This window comes from Fusarium oxysporum, chromosome XII (genome assembly GCF_013085055.1).
Source record: "Fusarium oxysporum Fo47 chromosome XII, complete sequence".
In the NCBI taxonomy this organism is placed as follows: Eukaryota; Fungi; Ascomycota; class Sordariomycetes; order Hypocreales; family Nectriaceae; genus Fusarium; species Fusarium oxysporum.
The window spans coordinates 1967911-1985331 of NC_072851.1; the positions used below are offsets into that span (position 1 = coordinate 1967911).

At 47.8% G+C, this 17421-nt stretch overlaps 7 protein-coding genes across 7 annotated transcripts; 4 read left to right on the forward strand and 3 right to left on the reverse strand.

Moving 5' to 3' along the window:
- Positions 1-250: 250 nt before the first annotated feature.
- FOBCDRAFT_325087 (uncharacterized protein) lies at positions 251-1986 on the forward strand (the record flags this gene model as incomplete). Its single annotated transcript, XM_031194066.3, has 8 exons — positions 251-343; positions 396-528; positions 586-770; positions 826-862; positions 913-980; positions 1030-1412; positions 1457-1524; positions 1572-1986. 8 exons carry the CDS (start codon positions 251-253, stop codon positions 1922-1924), a joined length of 1320 nt encoding a protein of 439 aa, XP_031030687.3. The 3' UTR covers positions 1925-1986.
- Positions 1987-2839: 853 nt separating this feature from the next.
- Positions 2840-5146, forward strand: FOBCDRAFT_193807 (uncharacterized protein). Its single transcript, XM_031194067.3, has 3 exons — positions 2840-3026; positions 3074-3968; positions 4017-5146. Exons 1-3 carry the CDS (start codon positions 2968-2970, stop codon positions 5082-5084), a joined length of 2022 nt encoding a protein of 673 aa, XP_031030688.2. The 5' UTR covers positions 2840-2967; the 3' UTR covers positions 5085-5146.
- Positions 5147-6822: 1676 nt separating this feature from the next.
- FOBCDRAFT_254740 (6-phosphogluconate dehydrogenase) lies at positions 6823-8636 on the forward strand (the record flags this gene model as incomplete). Its single annotated transcript, XM_059611144.1, has 4 exons — positions 6823-6846; positions 6889-6988; positions 7036-8111; positions 8199-8636. 4 exons carry the CDS (start codon positions 6823-6825, stop codon positions 8436-8438), a joined length of 1440 nt encoding a protein of 479 aa, XP_059466449.1. The 3' UTR covers positions 8439-8636.
- A 324-nt stretch (positions 8637-8960) lies between these two features.
- Positions 8961-10953, forward strand: FOBCDRAFT_234703 (major facilitator superfamily domain-containing protein). The gene is made up of 2 exons (XM_031194070.3): positions 8961-9875; positions 9932-10953. The coding sequence occupies exons 1-2, from the start codon at positions 9089-9091 to the stop codon at positions 10843-10845; spliced, it is 1701 nt and encodes a 566-aa protein (XP_031030691.1). The 5' UTR covers positions 8961-9088; the 3' UTR covers positions 10846-10953.
- On the reverse strand, positions 10954-13421 carry FOBCDRAFT_234705 (P-loop containing nucleoside triphosphate hydrolase protein). The gene has a single exon (XM_059609983.1). The coding sequence runs from the start codon at positions 13382-13384 to the stop codon at positions 10964-10966; it is 2421 nt and encodes an 806-aa protein (XP_059468232.1). The 5' UTR covers positions 13385-13421; the 3' UTR covers positions 10954-10963.
- Positions 13422-13718: 297 nt separating this feature from the next.
- Positions 13719-14252, reverse strand: FOBCDRAFT_209670 (dihydrofolate reductase-like domain-containing protein; the record flags this gene model as incomplete). The annotated part of the gene is made up of 1 exon (XM_059609277.1): positions 13719-14252. The coding sequence occupies one exon, from the start codon at positions 14250-14252 to the stop codon at positions 13719-13721; it is 534 nt and encodes a 177-aa protein (XP_059468233.1).
- Positions 14253-14408: 156 nt separating this feature from the next.
- FOBCDRAFT_149614 (concanavalin A-like lectin/glucanase domain-containing protein) lies at positions 14409-16957 on the reverse strand (the record flags this gene model as incomplete). The annotated part of the gene is made up of 6 exons (XM_059608323.1): positions 14409-15135; positions 15180-15537; positions 15705-15706; positions 15804-15854; positions 15959-16387; positions 16434-16957. The coding sequence occupies 6 exons, from the start codon at positions 16955-16957 to the stop codon at positions 14409-14411; spliced, it is 2091 nt and encodes a 696-aa protein (XP_059468234.1).
- Between the last annotated feature and the right edge of the window lie 464 nt (positions 16958-17421).

Consider the following 17421-nt stretch of genomic DNA (forward strand, 5'->3'; position numbering starts at 1 on the left):
GCAAACACTGATAGCAGAACCGGCTCTTTGGCTCGGTGCTGATCTCCCCCAAACCAGGATATCCTGTACCGAAACATTTCTCATCATTTTTTAACATGTCGTTTCCTCTACTGCACGTCGATGTTTTAAGCTGATTTGAAAGGGACCAATCCGCCCGGCATCTCCGACCTGTTTCTTCTCTCTTCTTTTTCTGTCATTCTTCGCCCGAGGTGAACTGCCCAAACCGTTTATGGTCTCTTTATCCGGTGGCATGAAGGTCCTTGGTTTGCTGGCACTAGTGCTGGCTTTATTTCAGCTTGGTGTATCGGCCGCCGCGGCGCCCGAAGAGCCTCCAACTTGTGGTGTTGGTGAAGCTTTACCGCTATCGAGATATGTATAACTAACTCGTCGGGTAGGCACTCTGTATTCAGAGTGAAGCGATCAAATCGCCTTGTGGTCTGAACGTTACGTGTATCTGTACAAATGTTGAGCTTAATGAGAAGATCTCAGCATGTGTTGCTGCTAATTGTACGGTGAGGGAGAGTCTGTGTAAGTTTGTTCTCAGCTGTCCCACGCTATCCCACGGTTTACTGATTGAGTGTTTAGTGGTTCAAAGTTACTCCAAACATACTTGCAACGCGCCATCTCGCGATCGCACAACGCTGGTATGGGTTATCGGTATCGTCTTTCTTGTTCTCGGCCTCATCGGCTTTGGTCTGCGTGTCATGGCAAGAGTGTTTGTCGTTAAGCAAACATGGGGATCCGACGATTGGGTCATGCTCTTTGCCGTGGTATGTATCTGTATCGCGCCCTACCTCTTCAACGCAGCAGCTCACCATCGTATAGGCCCTCATGATACCGCTCAACGCATTGTCTGTGCAGAGTAAGTCCATACTTGTTGATTGCCTCGATTTGCTGCTAATCAGATGGCAGTCTCACGCGTTGGACTGGGTAAAGATATATGGAACGTTCATCCCGACAATATCACCGATTTTCTTTACGTGAGTCCCATCTCCGTCCACCACATTCACCTTACTGACCCCAGATCAGCTATTCTACTGGGACGAACTTCTCTACCTTGGAGCCCTACCCGTCACGAAGATCTCTATTCTCCTCTTCTATCTCAAAGTCTTCCCTGGCAAGAATATCCGACTGGCATGCTGGATCTTCATCGGTCTGAACGTCGCATACTTCATCACGTTTGAGCTCATTTCCATCTTCCAATGCAGGCCAATTGAGGGCGCTTGGCGGGCATGGGACAAGGAGTTCAAGGCCAAGTGCAACAACATTAACCTGCAGGGCTGGTTTGCAGCGATTTTGAACATCATTCTTGATGTTGGAACGATGGTCATACCGTTGAAGGAGCTTTATGCACTGTCGATGTCGCTGAAGAAGAAGATACAGCTCATGCTCATGTTTAGCGTCGGTATCTTGTAGGTTTCCCTTCCCAATGCCATTTCTTTCGCTAACATTTTAGTGTCACGATTGTCAGTGCAGTCCGCCTTCAATCTCTAGCGAGCTACGCAACCACCAGCAACGTGACTCGTACGTCTCCACAATTCCCTCCCACTTTCCGCCCTAACAGTATACAGAGGACTACGTCGAAATCGGGTACTGGAGCACAATCGAAGTCCCCGTGGGCATAATCTGCGCCTGCATGCCCGCCATCCGCGCGCTCTTCGGCATAATCTTCCCCAAGGTCTTTGCCTCCACGAACCGCAGCAAGAACAGCTACGCCAACATCTCGGAGTCGAAGCAACCGACCTCTGACAGAAAGGGCGGCAACACGCCGCAGATCACCATCGAGACGGAGATCTCGACAAGGTACTCGCGCCACCATGATGATTCTTCGATAATTGAACTCACGCACATGGGGAGGGAGCATGGCCACGAGGAGAGTGCGTGGACGGATAGGAGGCCGGCTGTTCCGTCTGAGCCTGTATAATGTCGATCATCGTGTCATTTGATGGACCTGGAAAAGTTAGTTAGTGCCTCACTCACTGCCTGCTATTTAGAATTTTAGAAGAACTGAGATTTCTTTGTCGTTGATTATGTTATGCACTAGTGACATACGTCTAAACCAAAAGGGTTGTTGGGGCAGAGGTTATTGTTGAGGCTTGTACGTTTGTAGCTATGATCGTCCGGGGAAACGTTTCACTAACTGACACCGTCGCACAGACGGGACAGCATGCTTGATCCCCGTAGTCTAGCTCAACGGTCAGCCCTGCTGTAATGAAAGAGCGATATTAAATGTTCTAGATTGCGAATATCGCCATTCACGGCTCGGGCAGATCTCAAAGTCTATGAAAATGTGTTACCTAAAGTCTTTTATTTTTGGCACCCTCTCATTTCACTTATACCGCACTGCATTACCCATTTCAAGACAATGGTGTCATCAGTTTCACTTGTCAAGATAACAGGTGGAATCTCCGCACCCTGGCCGATGCTAGACTGGCAACGTTGCCCTGTCACAAACCAAATACGACGGCATTTCAAGTTCCCTTTCCCCTTCTGCCCAACTCCACCGCGATTACTACTGTAACGCGCGAGTACAACCTTACGCCTTGTTAACTCATTAGCCCAGGGGCTACGAACCCAAGGTCTCCGCGTTGAGTTACTTCGCCTATTGGCTTTCTTTTTCTCGGGCTCCAAAAGATTTCCGTCAATCTACTGCATCGATGTGCACTGAATCCTTCGCCCGTCCTTGATAAGCGGAATCGATCAGAAGTCAAGTTCCGCTTTCATACAGACGTTTGCATCCGGATGTGCAAGGCCGAATGCGTTGTTCTGTTCCTGGAATACCTCCTGGCGATCGTTTTTACAGGCGGGGTTTGGTAGTATTTTGGGCGGCAGGGACCTAATTTCTCCTCTTTATTATCTACCTGGCAGGCACGGCATTTGGAATTCTTGTTTCATGCTCCAGAAAGCCGTCCATTCATTCTATTCAATCTTTTGGGTTTTCTAAGCGCTTGGCACTGAGTAGCCAAGATGCGTTTGTCATTCGTTATTACTTGCATTTCTGTTCTGGCTGATTCAGCCTCTGCCTTGTAGGTCCCCCAGTCTCTCAATTACTGCATCACACTCACATTGGCAGTTCTGTACCATGGAGCTCTTCCCCGAAGTCGCATAATCCTTTCATCGGCAAACGCGATACCGGCGTTGAGTACGACTATGTAGTCGTCGGTTCTGGTGCAGGTGGCGGCCCTGTCGCCGCCAACCTCGCTGTCGCGGGCTTCAAAGTCCTTCTCATTGACGCTGGTGGTGACTCTGGCGATGATTGGGTTGAGAAGGTTCCCGCCTTGCATCTCATGTCGACTGAGTTCGAGGACACACGATGGAACTACTTTGTCAACCACTACCCTGACCCCAAGCAACAAAAGAAGGACTCAAAGATGGTTTACCAAAAGACCGATGGTAGCTACTACGTTGGACTCACCCCACCTGATGATGCGAAGCCTTTGGGTGTTCTTTATCCTCGTGCTGGTACTCTCGGCGGATGCACTCGTCACAACGCCCTGATTACTATCGCCGCTCATGACAGTGACTGGTCTTACATCGCCAGTCTTACGGGTGATGACTCTTGGAGCCCTGACAACATGCGGTCTTACTTTGAGAAGTTGGAGAAGAACATGTATCTTCCCAGCAGCATCATTGGCCACGGTTTCAATGGCTGGCTGGGTACTTCTCTCACTTCACTGTCCTTGGTTGTCGAGGATCAGAAGCTTCTATCTTTGATCATCTCTGCTGCTTCAGCCATGGGCAAGGGTCTTTTAGGATTCGTCTTGAACACTGTCGCAGGCCTTGGCCAGGTCTTGCTTCGTGATCTTAATGCACCAGGTCAGACTAGCAAGACTGGACTTTATCAGGTCCCGCTATCGATGGCTGACTCTGTTCGTGGTGGCCCTCGAGACTTTATCCTCAACACTGCCAAGGCTGTCAACAAGGATGGCTCTCGCAAGTACCATCTTGACATCAAGCTCAACACCCTTGTAAGTTTCTTATTCCATGCACTTTGCCACTACTTACATAAGTTGTAGGTCACCAAGATCAACTTCGACAAGAGCGGTTCCAAGCCCCGTGCCGTCGGTGTCAACTACATGCAAGGCGCAAGCCTCTACCGCGCCGATCCTCGCTCTGGATCAGCCAAGCCTACTGGTTCCGGCAGCGTCAAAGCCAAGCGCGAGGTCATCATCTCTGCTGGTTCTTTCAACACTCCTCAGCTTCTCAAGCTCAGTGGCATCGGTCCCAAGAAGGAGCTTGACTCTTTTAAGATTCCTGTGCTGGTTGATCTTCCTGGTGTTGGAACCAACATGCAGGATCGGTATGAGAATACTGTGATTGGCAAGACTAACAGCGACTTTGTGATCACGTCTAAGTGTACTTTCCTTGAGACGATGCCGGATCCTTGTCTGGAGCAGTACAAGAAGGGTCTGGGTCCTATCACCAAGGGCGTGTATGCGACCAATGGTATCGCCATCGCTGTTGTCCTCAAGTCCTCTGTCGCTGAGGATGAACCTGATCTTCTCATCTCTGGCGCCCCAGCCAAGTTCAAGGGCTACTTCCCCGGCTATGCCGCTGACTCACTCGCCGATGCCGAGCACTGGGCCTGGATCATCCTCAAGGCCCATAGCCGTAACAACGCTGGTACTGTCACCTTGAAGTCCACTGACCCACGCGACATGCCCATCATCAACTTCAACTACTTCGACACCGGCGTCAACGCAAACGGAGAAGGTGATAAGGATCTCCAAGCCACCTACGAAGGCTTCGAGTTTGCTCGTAAGGCATTTGACGACTTGATCCCTCTTGACGGCGAGTTCCCTGAAGTATGGCCCGGAAGCCAGACAAATAATGAGCAAAAGGCGAAACAGTTCCTCAAGGATGAGGCATGGGGCCATCACGCTTCTTGCACTGCTGCTATTGGTGCTGATGATGATCCTATGGCTGTGTTGGACTCTGAGTTCAAGGTTAGGGGTACTGAGGGTCTGCGCGTTGTTGATGCTAGTATTTTCCCTAAGATTCCTGGTTTCTATATCGCGCTGCCATTGTACATTGTTGCTGAGAAGGCTAGCGATGTTATCATCAAGGCAGCGAAGAGCTCTTAACTTTTGTTACTGCACATCTGCGAGATACTTAACTTAGCCTACACCAAGCGCGTTACTTCCGCACCACGTGTCTACATAGTGATCAGTTTAAAGATGTATTTAATTCTTATATAATAAGTATATAAAAGCCTTTCTAGTACATCGTTTCAGTGTAATCCTAGTGTTGAAAGGCACCAGCGGCATGCTAGTAACGATTACGATAAACAAAGGGCGAGTTCATATCGACCTTCTGAAGTCTTCAGCAAAATTTTAAGTAATGCTCTACCACGCAGACCTGCTTCCACATTCTCCGATATCTGGCAGCTTCTCAGAACAAGCACGAAAGAACCTTCCACACGGCCCTAGATATCCATCAATCGCAACCTCGTCATCTGTTTCATCGTAGCATTTGCCAGGAGGTTCCGGCATTCTCAAAAACCAATACTCCTGCCACGTTTGAGACCATCCTCGACGGGCTTCAAGCTCTGCATCGAGCCACGCCCTTTTCAAAAAAGCCTTTTCCATTTGATGAATATCATTGAGAGTCGGGAAGTGGGTAACATGCTTTGGATACAGCCTATCGTTGTCGAATAGACCTCAGGCTCGTTGTCGGTAAGTACGAAGCTGGATTCTGTGCAGACTAAGACAACGTGAACCGTGCAGATAAATGATGTCTCTAGCTGGGTACTTCAAGACCTCGTCGTCTTCGGGGTTGTTCTTGGTCTCTTGGAGCTGTCGCAAAGATCTCAGTCTGGACGAGTGATGGGAGTATAGAGAATGGATCTATTGTTGTGATGTCTGAGGTTGGGCGAAAAAGTTGCGTCGTGAGGTTGATCGTTGAGGTGGTGAGGAGAGTGAAGACTAGAAGCAATGGGTCGAGACAACGGCCTCTATTATAGTCCGAGGATAACTCTGCTGGATAAGTTTTTCAATGGCTTGACACACTTCTTTGCATAGACTTCCACAGGGGCAAAGTCAAATCGGAGAATATAGAGGTTTTATCCAGCCGGCTTTTATGGGATGGTACACTTTAGCACGGGCACCAACCTTGGGGCTCTTATTTCTAAATTATAACATTTAACCTTCAAATTGTAAAGGGTTTAGGAATGTAAATAAACCTGGAGATTAATTATGGGCAAGGGACTGGAGAAATTTTAAAATAAGCTTAAAAGCTTAGTAAATAAATTAACTCTAGGATTCAGTTACTAAAGTCTAAGGTAACCTTGCTCCTCGAGAGCATGTACCTAATCTACCCTTGATAGGTTGGGCCCAATAATATAATTATGTAGATCTTCCTTAATGTTCCAGGCCCCCCTCGGGGAGCGAGAATACATAGGACTTTAGACAGTATCCCAAAATAAAGTTAGTAAAGAGTCCCCCAAGCTCAGGTAAGTTACTTAAATCCATATTTTCATCGCTTAGGGTCAAGGTCCTAAGGTTTCTTGCCTCCCCTAGAACCTGTAGGGGAATCTCCATAAAAAGTGCCAGGGGAATTGGCTCAGCGATCCGATGACATTCGTTGTTCACTCTGACGTCAAATTGATACAACCCTTATTCGTCGCCAAGGGTCTTCGCCGAGATACATCCTGGTGACGACATACCATATCAGATAAGCAGAAAAATTACTATCCTGATCTTTTGAGCCTCACCTCAGAAGTTCTCTTGTTTACATCGCGACGTGATAGTAAACCTTTTCCGCGGCCTTCAACAAGCTTTCCAGCTATCACGACGAGCGCAAGATTTGCCACAACGGTTCATCATGTCAGAAAGACAAATAGCAAAGGTAAATTGGATGGCTTTTGGGTCACATAGTTCTTGCTAATAGTATTATGAGCAGATCGGTATGGTGGGAATGGGCAGCATGGGCTCCATGATGTCCCTTCTCTTTGCCGAAAAAGGCTGCAAAGTCTACTACTACGACATTAGTACGTAACATAGCTCACCGTAACTTATAAGCCCTGACCAATTTCAGGTGAATACAATATGAAAGCAGCTGAGAAAATGGTCAAGAACGTCAACGAAGAAACTCGAGTCTTTCGACAACACAGCTATCAACAACTCTGCGAAGAGATCTACTCCGAGAACCACCCACGCATCATCATCTTCAGTATTCCTCATGGAAATCCCGGCGATGAATGTGTCAAGGCTCTGCGGCCGTATATGACGAAGGGGGATATCATTCTCGATTGTTCAAACGAGTTCTATGGCAACACGGAACGACGACAAGCGGATCTTGCAAAAGATGGCATGTTTTATGTCGGATGTGGCGTCTCAGGCGGTTATCAGAGCGCACGAGCCGGTCCGTCAATGTCACCAGGCGGCGACCCCCAAGCCCTCGAAATCATCATGCCCCTTCTCAGGAGAGTCGCAGCAAAAGATCACGATGGTATACCATGTACCTGCCCAATTGGTCCAGGCGGTTCAGGCCATTATGTCAAGATGATCCACAACGGAATCGAACAAGGCATGATGTCAGTTATCTCCGAAGTTTGGTACATCCTCACCAAGGGTCTTCAGCTCAGCTATGAGGAAGCAGCTGGCGTTTTTGAGCAGTGGAACCAAACAAAAGAATTGTATAATACGTTTCTGATCTATATAGCCGTTGATATCAACAGGATCAAGGATGAGGAGGGACGATATGTTCTGGGGAGGGTTCAGGATAAGGTGGTGCAGGATGTTGATAACACTGAAGGGACGGGGACATGGTCTTGCGAAGAGGCGGTGAGACTTCACGTCCCTGCCGCGAATATTGTCAGTGCGCATTTGTTCAGGTGTACTTCTGCGGAATTGGATCAGCGCGCTGCTGATGCTGAGGCCTCTGGACGTCGGCAGTCCTCAGCGATGAAAGTCCCTTCGAGAGATGAGTTTATCGAAGATCTCCGAAAGGCGACATACTTCTGTCTATTGCTGTGCTTCACGCAGGGTCTGCAGATCATTCGTGAAATGGATCAGCAGCGCGAATGGCACATCAACTACCAAGACCTACTACACGTCTGGAGCGCCGGGTCAATCATTCAAGCAGGAGGTATCATGGACCTTCTTCACAAAGTCTACAGCGAATCGCCCAGCAAGAACAACCTCTTATCTAACAGCCAACTCGAAAAATAACTAACCAGCCTTCTCCCTTCAATGAAGCGATGCATCATCACAGCGTTGGAGTCCGACATGGTCATCCCCGCCATGAGCCAAAGTCTAGAATACTACAAGTATTCAACTTCTGTGGATCTGCCCACTCAATTGACAGAAGCAGAACTGGATTACTTTGGCAATCACAAGTTCGATCTGAAGGAGGACCATAGAGGTGAACCAAGCAAGGGAAAACACCACTTCGAATGGAAGCCAGCGAAAGGCGAATCCGACAAGTCGCGGCTTTGAAGATCTTAGAATAGCCTTAAACAGCGAGAAGTCTTCTGACGTGGAACCAGGGTGCCAAGATCAACTAGTCTAAAGGCTTGATAAGTTATGCTAAACTTACGGAAGTCTGTTCATCACTTAGAAAGGAGGTCCCAAGCTTTCTTACCTCCCCTTCAATAGTCCCCGAATAGTCTCCGTAATACAATAAGCACTTACAATTATCTCGCGAGAATCATCATCTCGGCTCGGAGATACCATCGCGTCTTCGCATCTTTATTAAAACCCTGAGAAACTTTTGCTGACATCTCGGGCCGCGATCGGCATTCCCGTGCCGATGAGGTTATTCACAGATTATTTCCGGGAATCATCACCGCGCCAACTTATCCACTAACGGCTATCCATATCAGGAACAGCGAAGAAATTCTCCACACAACTCGAACAGGAAACAAGTAATGACGTAACTAGAACGGTCACTTTACCTTGTTGACCGAAATTCGTTGCCACCTGATGAATTTTGCCATGAGAAATTGAGTTTTGCGATTGCTCGGCGTTAGGACTAGTCGCCGAATTTCGCACCGATCATTTCTGATAAAAATACACGACGTTCCTCTTCAACACCGTCTTTTCAAACCAAACCAGTTTTAACTAGTTTGTAAATTTATGGATTAATCATGGAGAAAGTCGAAACTTCACATTCAGATCACAACGATCGTCGAGAATCTCACACTTCATCCCATAGCGACGAAGAATCATCCATATCGTCTTCTTCACACCACAACCATCAAAATGACGACATTTCGCGGACGTACTCCCTCGGCGACACAGAATGGCAGAGCATTCGTGCGCCAAACACGGGAATGAGCATGACGAGAACTGTTTCGCGGCGAGAATCTGTTTTATCGAGGATTCGATCACGGCCTATCCCACAGTTTACGCATCCTCTTGCGCATGTCAAAACTACAGAGGATCAGCTCGTTGATTTCGACGGGCCTGATGATCCGTACAGACCGATGAACTGGCCTAACAAGAAGAAGATCCTGACAACGATGCTTTACGGGTTAGTTACAATGTCAGCGACCTGGGCGTCTTCATCGTATTCATCTGGTACGGCACAAGTAGCGGCGCATTTCCATGTCGGAACACAAGTCGCTACTCTCGGCACAACACTCTTCCTCGTGGGCTTTGGAATAGGGCCTTTGCTCTGGGCGCCGTTGAGTGAAGTCTACGGACGACGACAAGCGGTGCTTATTCCAATGTTTATAGCGATATGCTTCAGTTTCGGAAGCGCAGTCGCAAAAGACTTTCAGACGTTGATGATCACGCGGTTCTTTTGTGCGTTCTTCGCTTCGGCGCCTGTAACGAATACAGGTGGTGTTTTGGGGGATTTGTTTCTACCGTCGGAGAGGGGAATTGCTATGGCGGGGTATGCCATGGCTGTTGTTGGAGGTCCTGTTCTGGGTAAGTCCAACTTTTATAGTTTGTGAGGTTAGTCTTGGCTGACGGTTTTGTCTTAGGTCCCATTGTTTCAGCTGCTGTTGTGCAGGACCCGAGTTTGGGCTGGAGGTGGACTGAGTATCTTACTGGTATTGTTCAGATCATCTTTTTGACGTTGGCGGTTATTTTTGTGGATGAGAGTTATCCACCGAAACTTCTTATCTACAAGGCTCGACGTCTCCGTCACGAAACAGGCAATTGGGCCCTTCACGCAAAATTCGAAGAATGGGATGTGAGTATCCAAGAACTCGCACGAAAGTTCTTAGTCAGACCTGTTCAACTCCTCATGACACCTATTTGTTTCCTCGTCGCTCTATACGCCAGTTTCTGCTACGGTATTCTCTACATGCAACTTGGCGCTATTCCCATTATCTTCAGAGAGATCAGAGGTTGGGGCATTCTTGTATCTTCCCTTCCATTCATCTGCATTCTCCTCGGAGCCATTCTTGGATGCGGAGCGAATGTTTACAACCAGCTCCTCTACAACAAAGCCTACCACGCAGCTGGAAACCGCGCTGTCCCCGAAAAGCGTCTTCCTCCCATGATGATCGGCTCTGTAATCTTTAGCGGTGGTCAATTCCTCATCGGATGGACTGCAGAAAAGGACATTCACTGGGTCGTTCCCTGCATTGGTCTTGTCTTACTAGGAACAGGCTTCTTTACCATCTTCCAAGCTGCGCTGAACTATCTGGTCGATACATTTACTATGTACGCGGCTTCGGCTGTTGCGGCTAACACGTTTCTTCGATCTTGTTTCGCAGCTGCTTTTCCGTTGGTGGTTGGACCATTGTATCATAATATTGGCGTTGGACCTGGGTCTAGTATCACCGGTGGTTTTGCAGCGTTGTTGATCCCTGTTCCGTTTGTGTTTTATATCTACGGTAAGAGAATCAGGGCTAGATCGAAGTGGTCGAAGGCTTCGGTGTATGACTAAAGAAGCACCGTTGCTTAGAGAAGATATGAGAGATTGACAAAATAAATTTATAGATAGTCTAAGATTGCAATAATACCCAGCTAATATACTAAACTCCGTACCCGTCTATGTTATGCTCCTATTTGTTTCCAACCTGTTTGTTCCATAACTCCTTGTACCTTCCGTCTATTGAGATCAATTCCGCGTGTGTTCCTGACTCAACAACCTGTCCATTGTGGATAACCAAGATCTTGTCCGCGCTGACAATAGTAGATATTCGATGCGCAATAACGAATGTCGACCTCGCACGTTTCAACTCATCCAAAGCACCCTGAATACTTGACTCCGTATTCGTGTCAACTGCACTCGTTGCCTCATCGAGAATCAAGATTGGTGGATTCTTGAGGAACACTCGAGCGATTGCTAGTCTCTGAATCTCCCCTCCTGATAGCTTGACCCCCTGCTCTCCAACCTTCGTGTTATATCCATCGACGAAGCTGAGAATTTTGTCGTGGATAGCTGCAGAGCGACAAGCAGCGTAGATCTCCTCGTCTGTCGCAGAAGGTCGGGCGTAGCGCATGTTCTCAAGGATCGATGCGTTGAAGAGAAGTGGATCTTGAGGTACTACGCCGAGAGCATTTCTCAGTGAGCTGAGAGTGATATCCCGGATATCATAACCATCAATGGTTATAGATCCCTCATCAATATCGTAGAAACGAAGGAGAAGCTTCATGATGGAAGACTTGCCAGCGCCTGTCTCTCCAACCAATGCAACAGTTTGTCCAGGCTCAACTGACAGCGACAAGTCCTGGACTGTTGGTTTCCGAGGATCATAAGAGAAACAAACATCATGGAACGCAACACGTCCCTCGACCTTCTCCAGATCCCTAGCACCCTCCTTGTCAGTGATAGTGGGCTTTGTCTGCAGCAGATAGAGCAGGCGCTCAGCATCAACTAAGTCTGACATGAGTTGTCTGTAACTATGAGACAAGAACTTCAATGGCCAGACCAAGTACTCCCAGTACTGAATGAAGAAGACAAAATCACCGGGCGATGATCCACCCTGCCAGACATCGTAAATAACAAGGCTCGCCAGTGTGAAGAACGTGCATGGGATAAGAGCGTTAAGTAGCCCCTGGATATAGGCATCCCTCTTCTCGTAGTTCAGACCAGCAGATAATTGCTTATTGACAGCAGATCCGAAGCGATACTTCTCGTAGTTGAACATATTGAAGTATGTAACGGTCTGCCAGCCCTGAACAGCTTGGTGCATCACACGAACTTCTTCTCTCTTCGACTTTGTCGATTCTCGTCGGTTATCGAGGTTCCATCCTGTGGCTTTGACTTCAAACGTGACGAAGAGGACTGAGCCAATGGCCATTGCCAAAGCCACGTAGCTATTGAACTTCCAGTACAGAAATACAAAAGCGATAGCCAAATCAACGACAGTGGGGAGAATCTCGATGATAAGCATGTCAAGGACATTCGTCAATGCTTCACCCTGTTCAATAGCCTTCATAACCTCCGCCGAGTCACGCTCAGAATGAAACTCCATAGGCAGCGATAGAACGTGGTTAAACGCTGCGTTCGTGAGAGATCGGTATGAGAACTGCTTAATCGGGATTTTGGCCAGTGACTCAATAAGTCCGACGACAACGTCGTGAGAAGCAAGGCTCATGATAAGCCAGATGAAAAGAGCGTGGAATGGATTTTGCTTGGCGAGGAGTTGATCGGCCACGATGCCTAGTTGACGAGGAACCAGGATGTTGAAGACTCGAGTAGCCAGGATACAGAATAGGGAGATTAAAATGCAGAGTTGGACTTTGCGGTCTTTCTTGGGGATCAAGAAGGGGAGGAAGATGGAAAAGTCAGAGAGGTAGCCCAGCCAGCCACCCTTCTCCTTGAGTTTCTTTGCGCGTTGGCGTTTGATGTCGATTACATCTTCGTCTGATTCGCTGCCTGAGATGTACTCATCGTCATCGACCTCTGTGTCTGACGATGTCTCAGTACCGTAGCTTGGGCATGCTCTGCCGTTTGCATGGCCGTTTGATTGGAGGAAGGGCTGCGATTCCTCTGCTTCTGAATCGGGGGTGTAGTATCTGCCACTGGTTGAGAGATGGTAGATCATGAGGAAAAGAAGAGGTAGGAGTCTGAATGTTTGAGAGGCGAGTTGCACAATATGATAGATATCATTCTGGCCGTTGATAGCGGAGAATATTTGCAACGGAATCTCGAATGCAAGGGTAATAAGCGATGTTCCGAGAACCAATAACCGCTGTGCAGTTCGCTGACTCCAGAGAAACGCCCATACCGATAGGAGCACGACAAGGTGTATCGTCTCAGGCTCTTTACTCTGCTGACTCTCCTGCACAAACGTCGCTATACCTTCAGCCAAATACCCCAGGATCAAAATCCCAATAGCAACACGATCATAATTCCGGGGGGTTGTTTTCACAGTGGTACGAGCAGCGTTGAGGATAGTAACAACGGAAACGAAAACTACAGCTACTGCAGAGCAGCTGTAGTGAAGGATATTCGAGACCTGAAGAATTGACGGCATTTTCACAAGCCGGGCAGGTAAGTGTGACAAAGAAACGGTGTAATTTTATTTAGCTATTGAAAACCGTCTGATCAAATCTTATATACCCAATTCCTCAGCCCTACGTGCAACGCAGCATGAAAAAGCCAAGGTCGCCTGCGGTCATTTGAGGCGCACATATTCGACACAGCCAATCGGCGTGGCTATGAGTCAATGCCACAGCGGGTCTCGCCACCAAGAGTGATCCCTTTGTGGTAATAAGTTTCGACGTGTTGATTGGCTACGGCGTATTCTGCTGTGGAGATCCCAATCGGTATGTACGGCAGGGTAACATACGGGAGGATGATTATGCTTATTATTGGTTTTGTATGACTTTGTATTGAGTCATAAGGATCCCGCTGCCGAGGCTCGTGCTGCTTGATAGGTGAAGTTTGATGTTTTGCGGGATGGACGAGATGAGGTTTATTCCGGTGCCAAGAAGCGTGGGCATCACGGCGATTTCGACAGTATCCACTAGCTGAGCTTGCAGACATTGGGATGCGAGCTGACCACCACCCATAAGCCAGATATCCTTCCCGTCATTCGTTTTCAGGCGTCTGATGTAATCAAGCACGTTTTGTTGTATGACTGTAACATCGGGAAAATGGTGCTGGTTCATGGTTCGACTGGCTACTATGACTGATTCGTTGGGGTGCTTTGATAGTGGATTGTCAGCGCCGAAAGATTGCATGACTTGGTATGTCTTGCGGCCCATGATGAAATAGTCGAATTCGGCATACAGCGCGGGGAAGTCTATCGTGGGATCCTCGATGATCCAGGTTGTTGAACCATCTGGTGATGCGATATACCCGTCGAGACTTGCTGCAACGTTATAGCGAAGGCGCGGCATGTTAGGCAGCAAATGATAAGATTGAGGTTGAGGTGAGATGAGATTATGTGCGATTGATGAAGGTGTTTATTTAGTCGGGTGAATAATCTCGCCGATTACGGGCTGGACTCCAGAATGCTTGGCGTTCCAAAATATCGCCTACCTAGTGACCGCCATCTAATTCTCAGATTTCTTCACATCAGGCTGTGTCGCGACCAATAACTCCTCTCTCAAAAGCCAAATAAGAGGAAACATAGTTCCCGGTCCAAGTAAACATCCCAGCACAACAGAAGCGCAGCCAGCTCGGATCCATGAAATACTGCAGACCCCAACATTCTCAAGGTCCTTGAAGTGATACGCCAACCACAGAAAGCCAGCTGAGTAACAGCAGATGTAATCGAATTGAATGACAGTTCGGAGTCCGAGGATTGGCTCTTGCGCCGTCTTGAGAAAGTGCTGAGGAATAAAGACCTCGAAGACGCTGGAGTCCATGTTGAGAATGGTATACCACCATGTTATCGTGCTTATGATACTGATAACCCCAATCGCGAGTCGAATTGCATTAAGCTCTTGCTTCCATTTCCTTGGTGTCTGCTCTTTTGGCTGAGAAATGATCTTCGATAGCACAAGCATGATGATGGACCCCCAGATAGGAAACAGCTGCCAAATCCAATTCCACCAATTCCTCGCCTCAAGAGAAGAGTGAAAGAATGATGGAAAGTGCGTGACATAATATCCCAGCACAACCGTAGGCAAAAGGGCCAGGCAAGGCGCTGCACCAGGACGATACAGACTCGGTGTTGTAAGTTTGTAAGCAGGCGTGAAGATGTAGAACAAGAAGAAGAAGATTGGTGCAAGAAAGCCTATGCCAAACATCTGGGACAGAAACAGAAATACAACAGGGCTGTTCATGTTAGGAAAGGCATAAAGCTCTGGGACGTAACTTACTATTTGATAACAGGAAACGTATTCCCCGGTCTATATCCCTCGATCATCACAACAGCATACATCCCCACAAAGTCCGTCAAGAACACCAAAAGCTGCCAATACGCTTCCTCATTCGTAAAGAACTGCAAATGCGCAAAGGCAACTGTAACAACAGCGAAAACATCATCAAGAACAGGTACGCCATAAAATTTCTTGATGATAGGCACGTTCACGTCTTGTGCTGTAAAGACGGAGGTTTTGACAGATTCTTCGATTATAGGACCGATTGGCTTCGCCATTGCGAAGGCACGGGACATGACAGCTGAGATGAGGAGGAAGGGAAGCGCGTGGATGGCACGCCTGAGGCGGCTTTCGGGGGCTAAGGTGTGTAGTGTCATGGTGATTGGGTTTGTGTGATTGAAGTGAAGATCGTGAGATGAGGGAAAGGTGGGTTGATGTCTGAGATTAGGTTGACTGATCCTTGTAGTCGGCCCACCAACGGGAAGGATGCGAATCCTGTAGCCAATCTCCATAGGGACTACATACTTCTAATAGATTGGACGTATAAATCCGAGTTTCAATTAGCTACGTGAGTTTCTTCTTTGTTGTTAATTCAGGTCTTGGTTGTGCTTTTCGATTTGCTACTTGATTCCCCTGTAGGCTGTAGATACTAAAGAGATATCCTTGGAGGAACACCTAATAATGATATAAACAGCGCTTTATGGATGTTGATGCACGCTTGCTATGAATATCATCAAGAAAGAACCACGCTTATGACCAACGCCGCCGCAATGACATACCCCAACACCGATTGACTCATCAACCTCACCGCATCATCCTCCTCATCACCCTTAGAATCCGTCGAGTTATCCCCACTACCTTTATCATCTCCCTTCTCATCCCCTTTATCTTTATCAACCTTGTCCTTATTATCATCTCCCTTCGTAGAATTCCTCTCACTCGTAAAGTTCCCTTTCAAACTCATCCCAAAATTCGCAGCTGTAAATGTAGCGTTTCCCCTTGACATCCACGTCTCTGTTCCAAACTCAATGATACCTAGCCATGGATCTTTTGGTAAATCATCTGCGTCGATTTGTTTATGGGCTTGTTCGAGGATGTACTGAAATAACGGGTAGAAATCCTCGTCAAAGGACAATACGTCGCTGTTATCTTTCGTCACAGCTGTAAAGACGTGCGTTCCTCCTGAATTTCGGCCATAGAATAGTGAACTGTATTGTTAGTATTCGTAGTCCAGAGGATGAGTGGTGGACTTACAACTCTGTCTCCCCTAGCGTAACATTCGACAGGATACTATCATTCTGCCGTCCAAGCCACCACGGATCCCCCACCCTCCCCAACCAAACCATAAACTCCACCGCCGCAACCTGCGGATACAGCGTTCTATTCCTATCATCATCCAGAAAGAAATCCCACGCCGCATTCGCCTGAACGCCCTCCCCCTCCAACTCTGCTTTATTCTTCGCCCAAACCTCATTACTAAATTCATCCGGTATTTTTGACGGACTGCCCGGTGTGTAGATCCAATCTGTTGATAAGCGGATTGATTCTAAATCGCTGAGACGGACGGGGAGATTCGGGTTGTTGAAGCGCACGTAGGGAAAGGAGTGTACGTCTTGGATGTCCTTGGGCCAGTTCCACGTTGCGGAGAATGAAGGCGTGCTGTTGTCGACTTTGAGGCATATAAATCCGTTCTTGGGACTCTTTTTGTTCCATGCGTTCGGGTAATCTGCAAGTATCAGCGATGCTTCCGTAGTCTCAAGGTGAAATTGAACGTACATGAGAGTGAGTCATTTAGTTCACCAAACCGCTGATTCCCACATACTCTCTTTACCTCTTCCTTCCCTAAAACCTCCGCTAAGAAAGCGACATAGCTTACAACCGTCGTGACTTTCATAGTGAGGCCTCAATGTTGCAGTGAAAGAGACAAGGGTTCCATGCAGTGTTACAGTAGATGATCTAAACTTTAGGGGCTGGGCGGTTGGGGCGACAACCAGATCAGCCTCAATTGACGGTTCGGGTTAACGGCAATGGATTTTACTTTGGAGAGACGTCTATACTTGTGAAAAAGATAGTTTTCATATACGAGAGGCGTTATGACGGTATGAGCACTTACGTGGCAGATTTTAGGTGTGAAAAAGTCACGACGTCATGGGGTTTTTTGTGATCGACGCGTTGTGGGAACCATCGTCAGGTACCCGATTCTTTCGTAGATCACTTTACGCGCCTAATCTCACGATAGTCG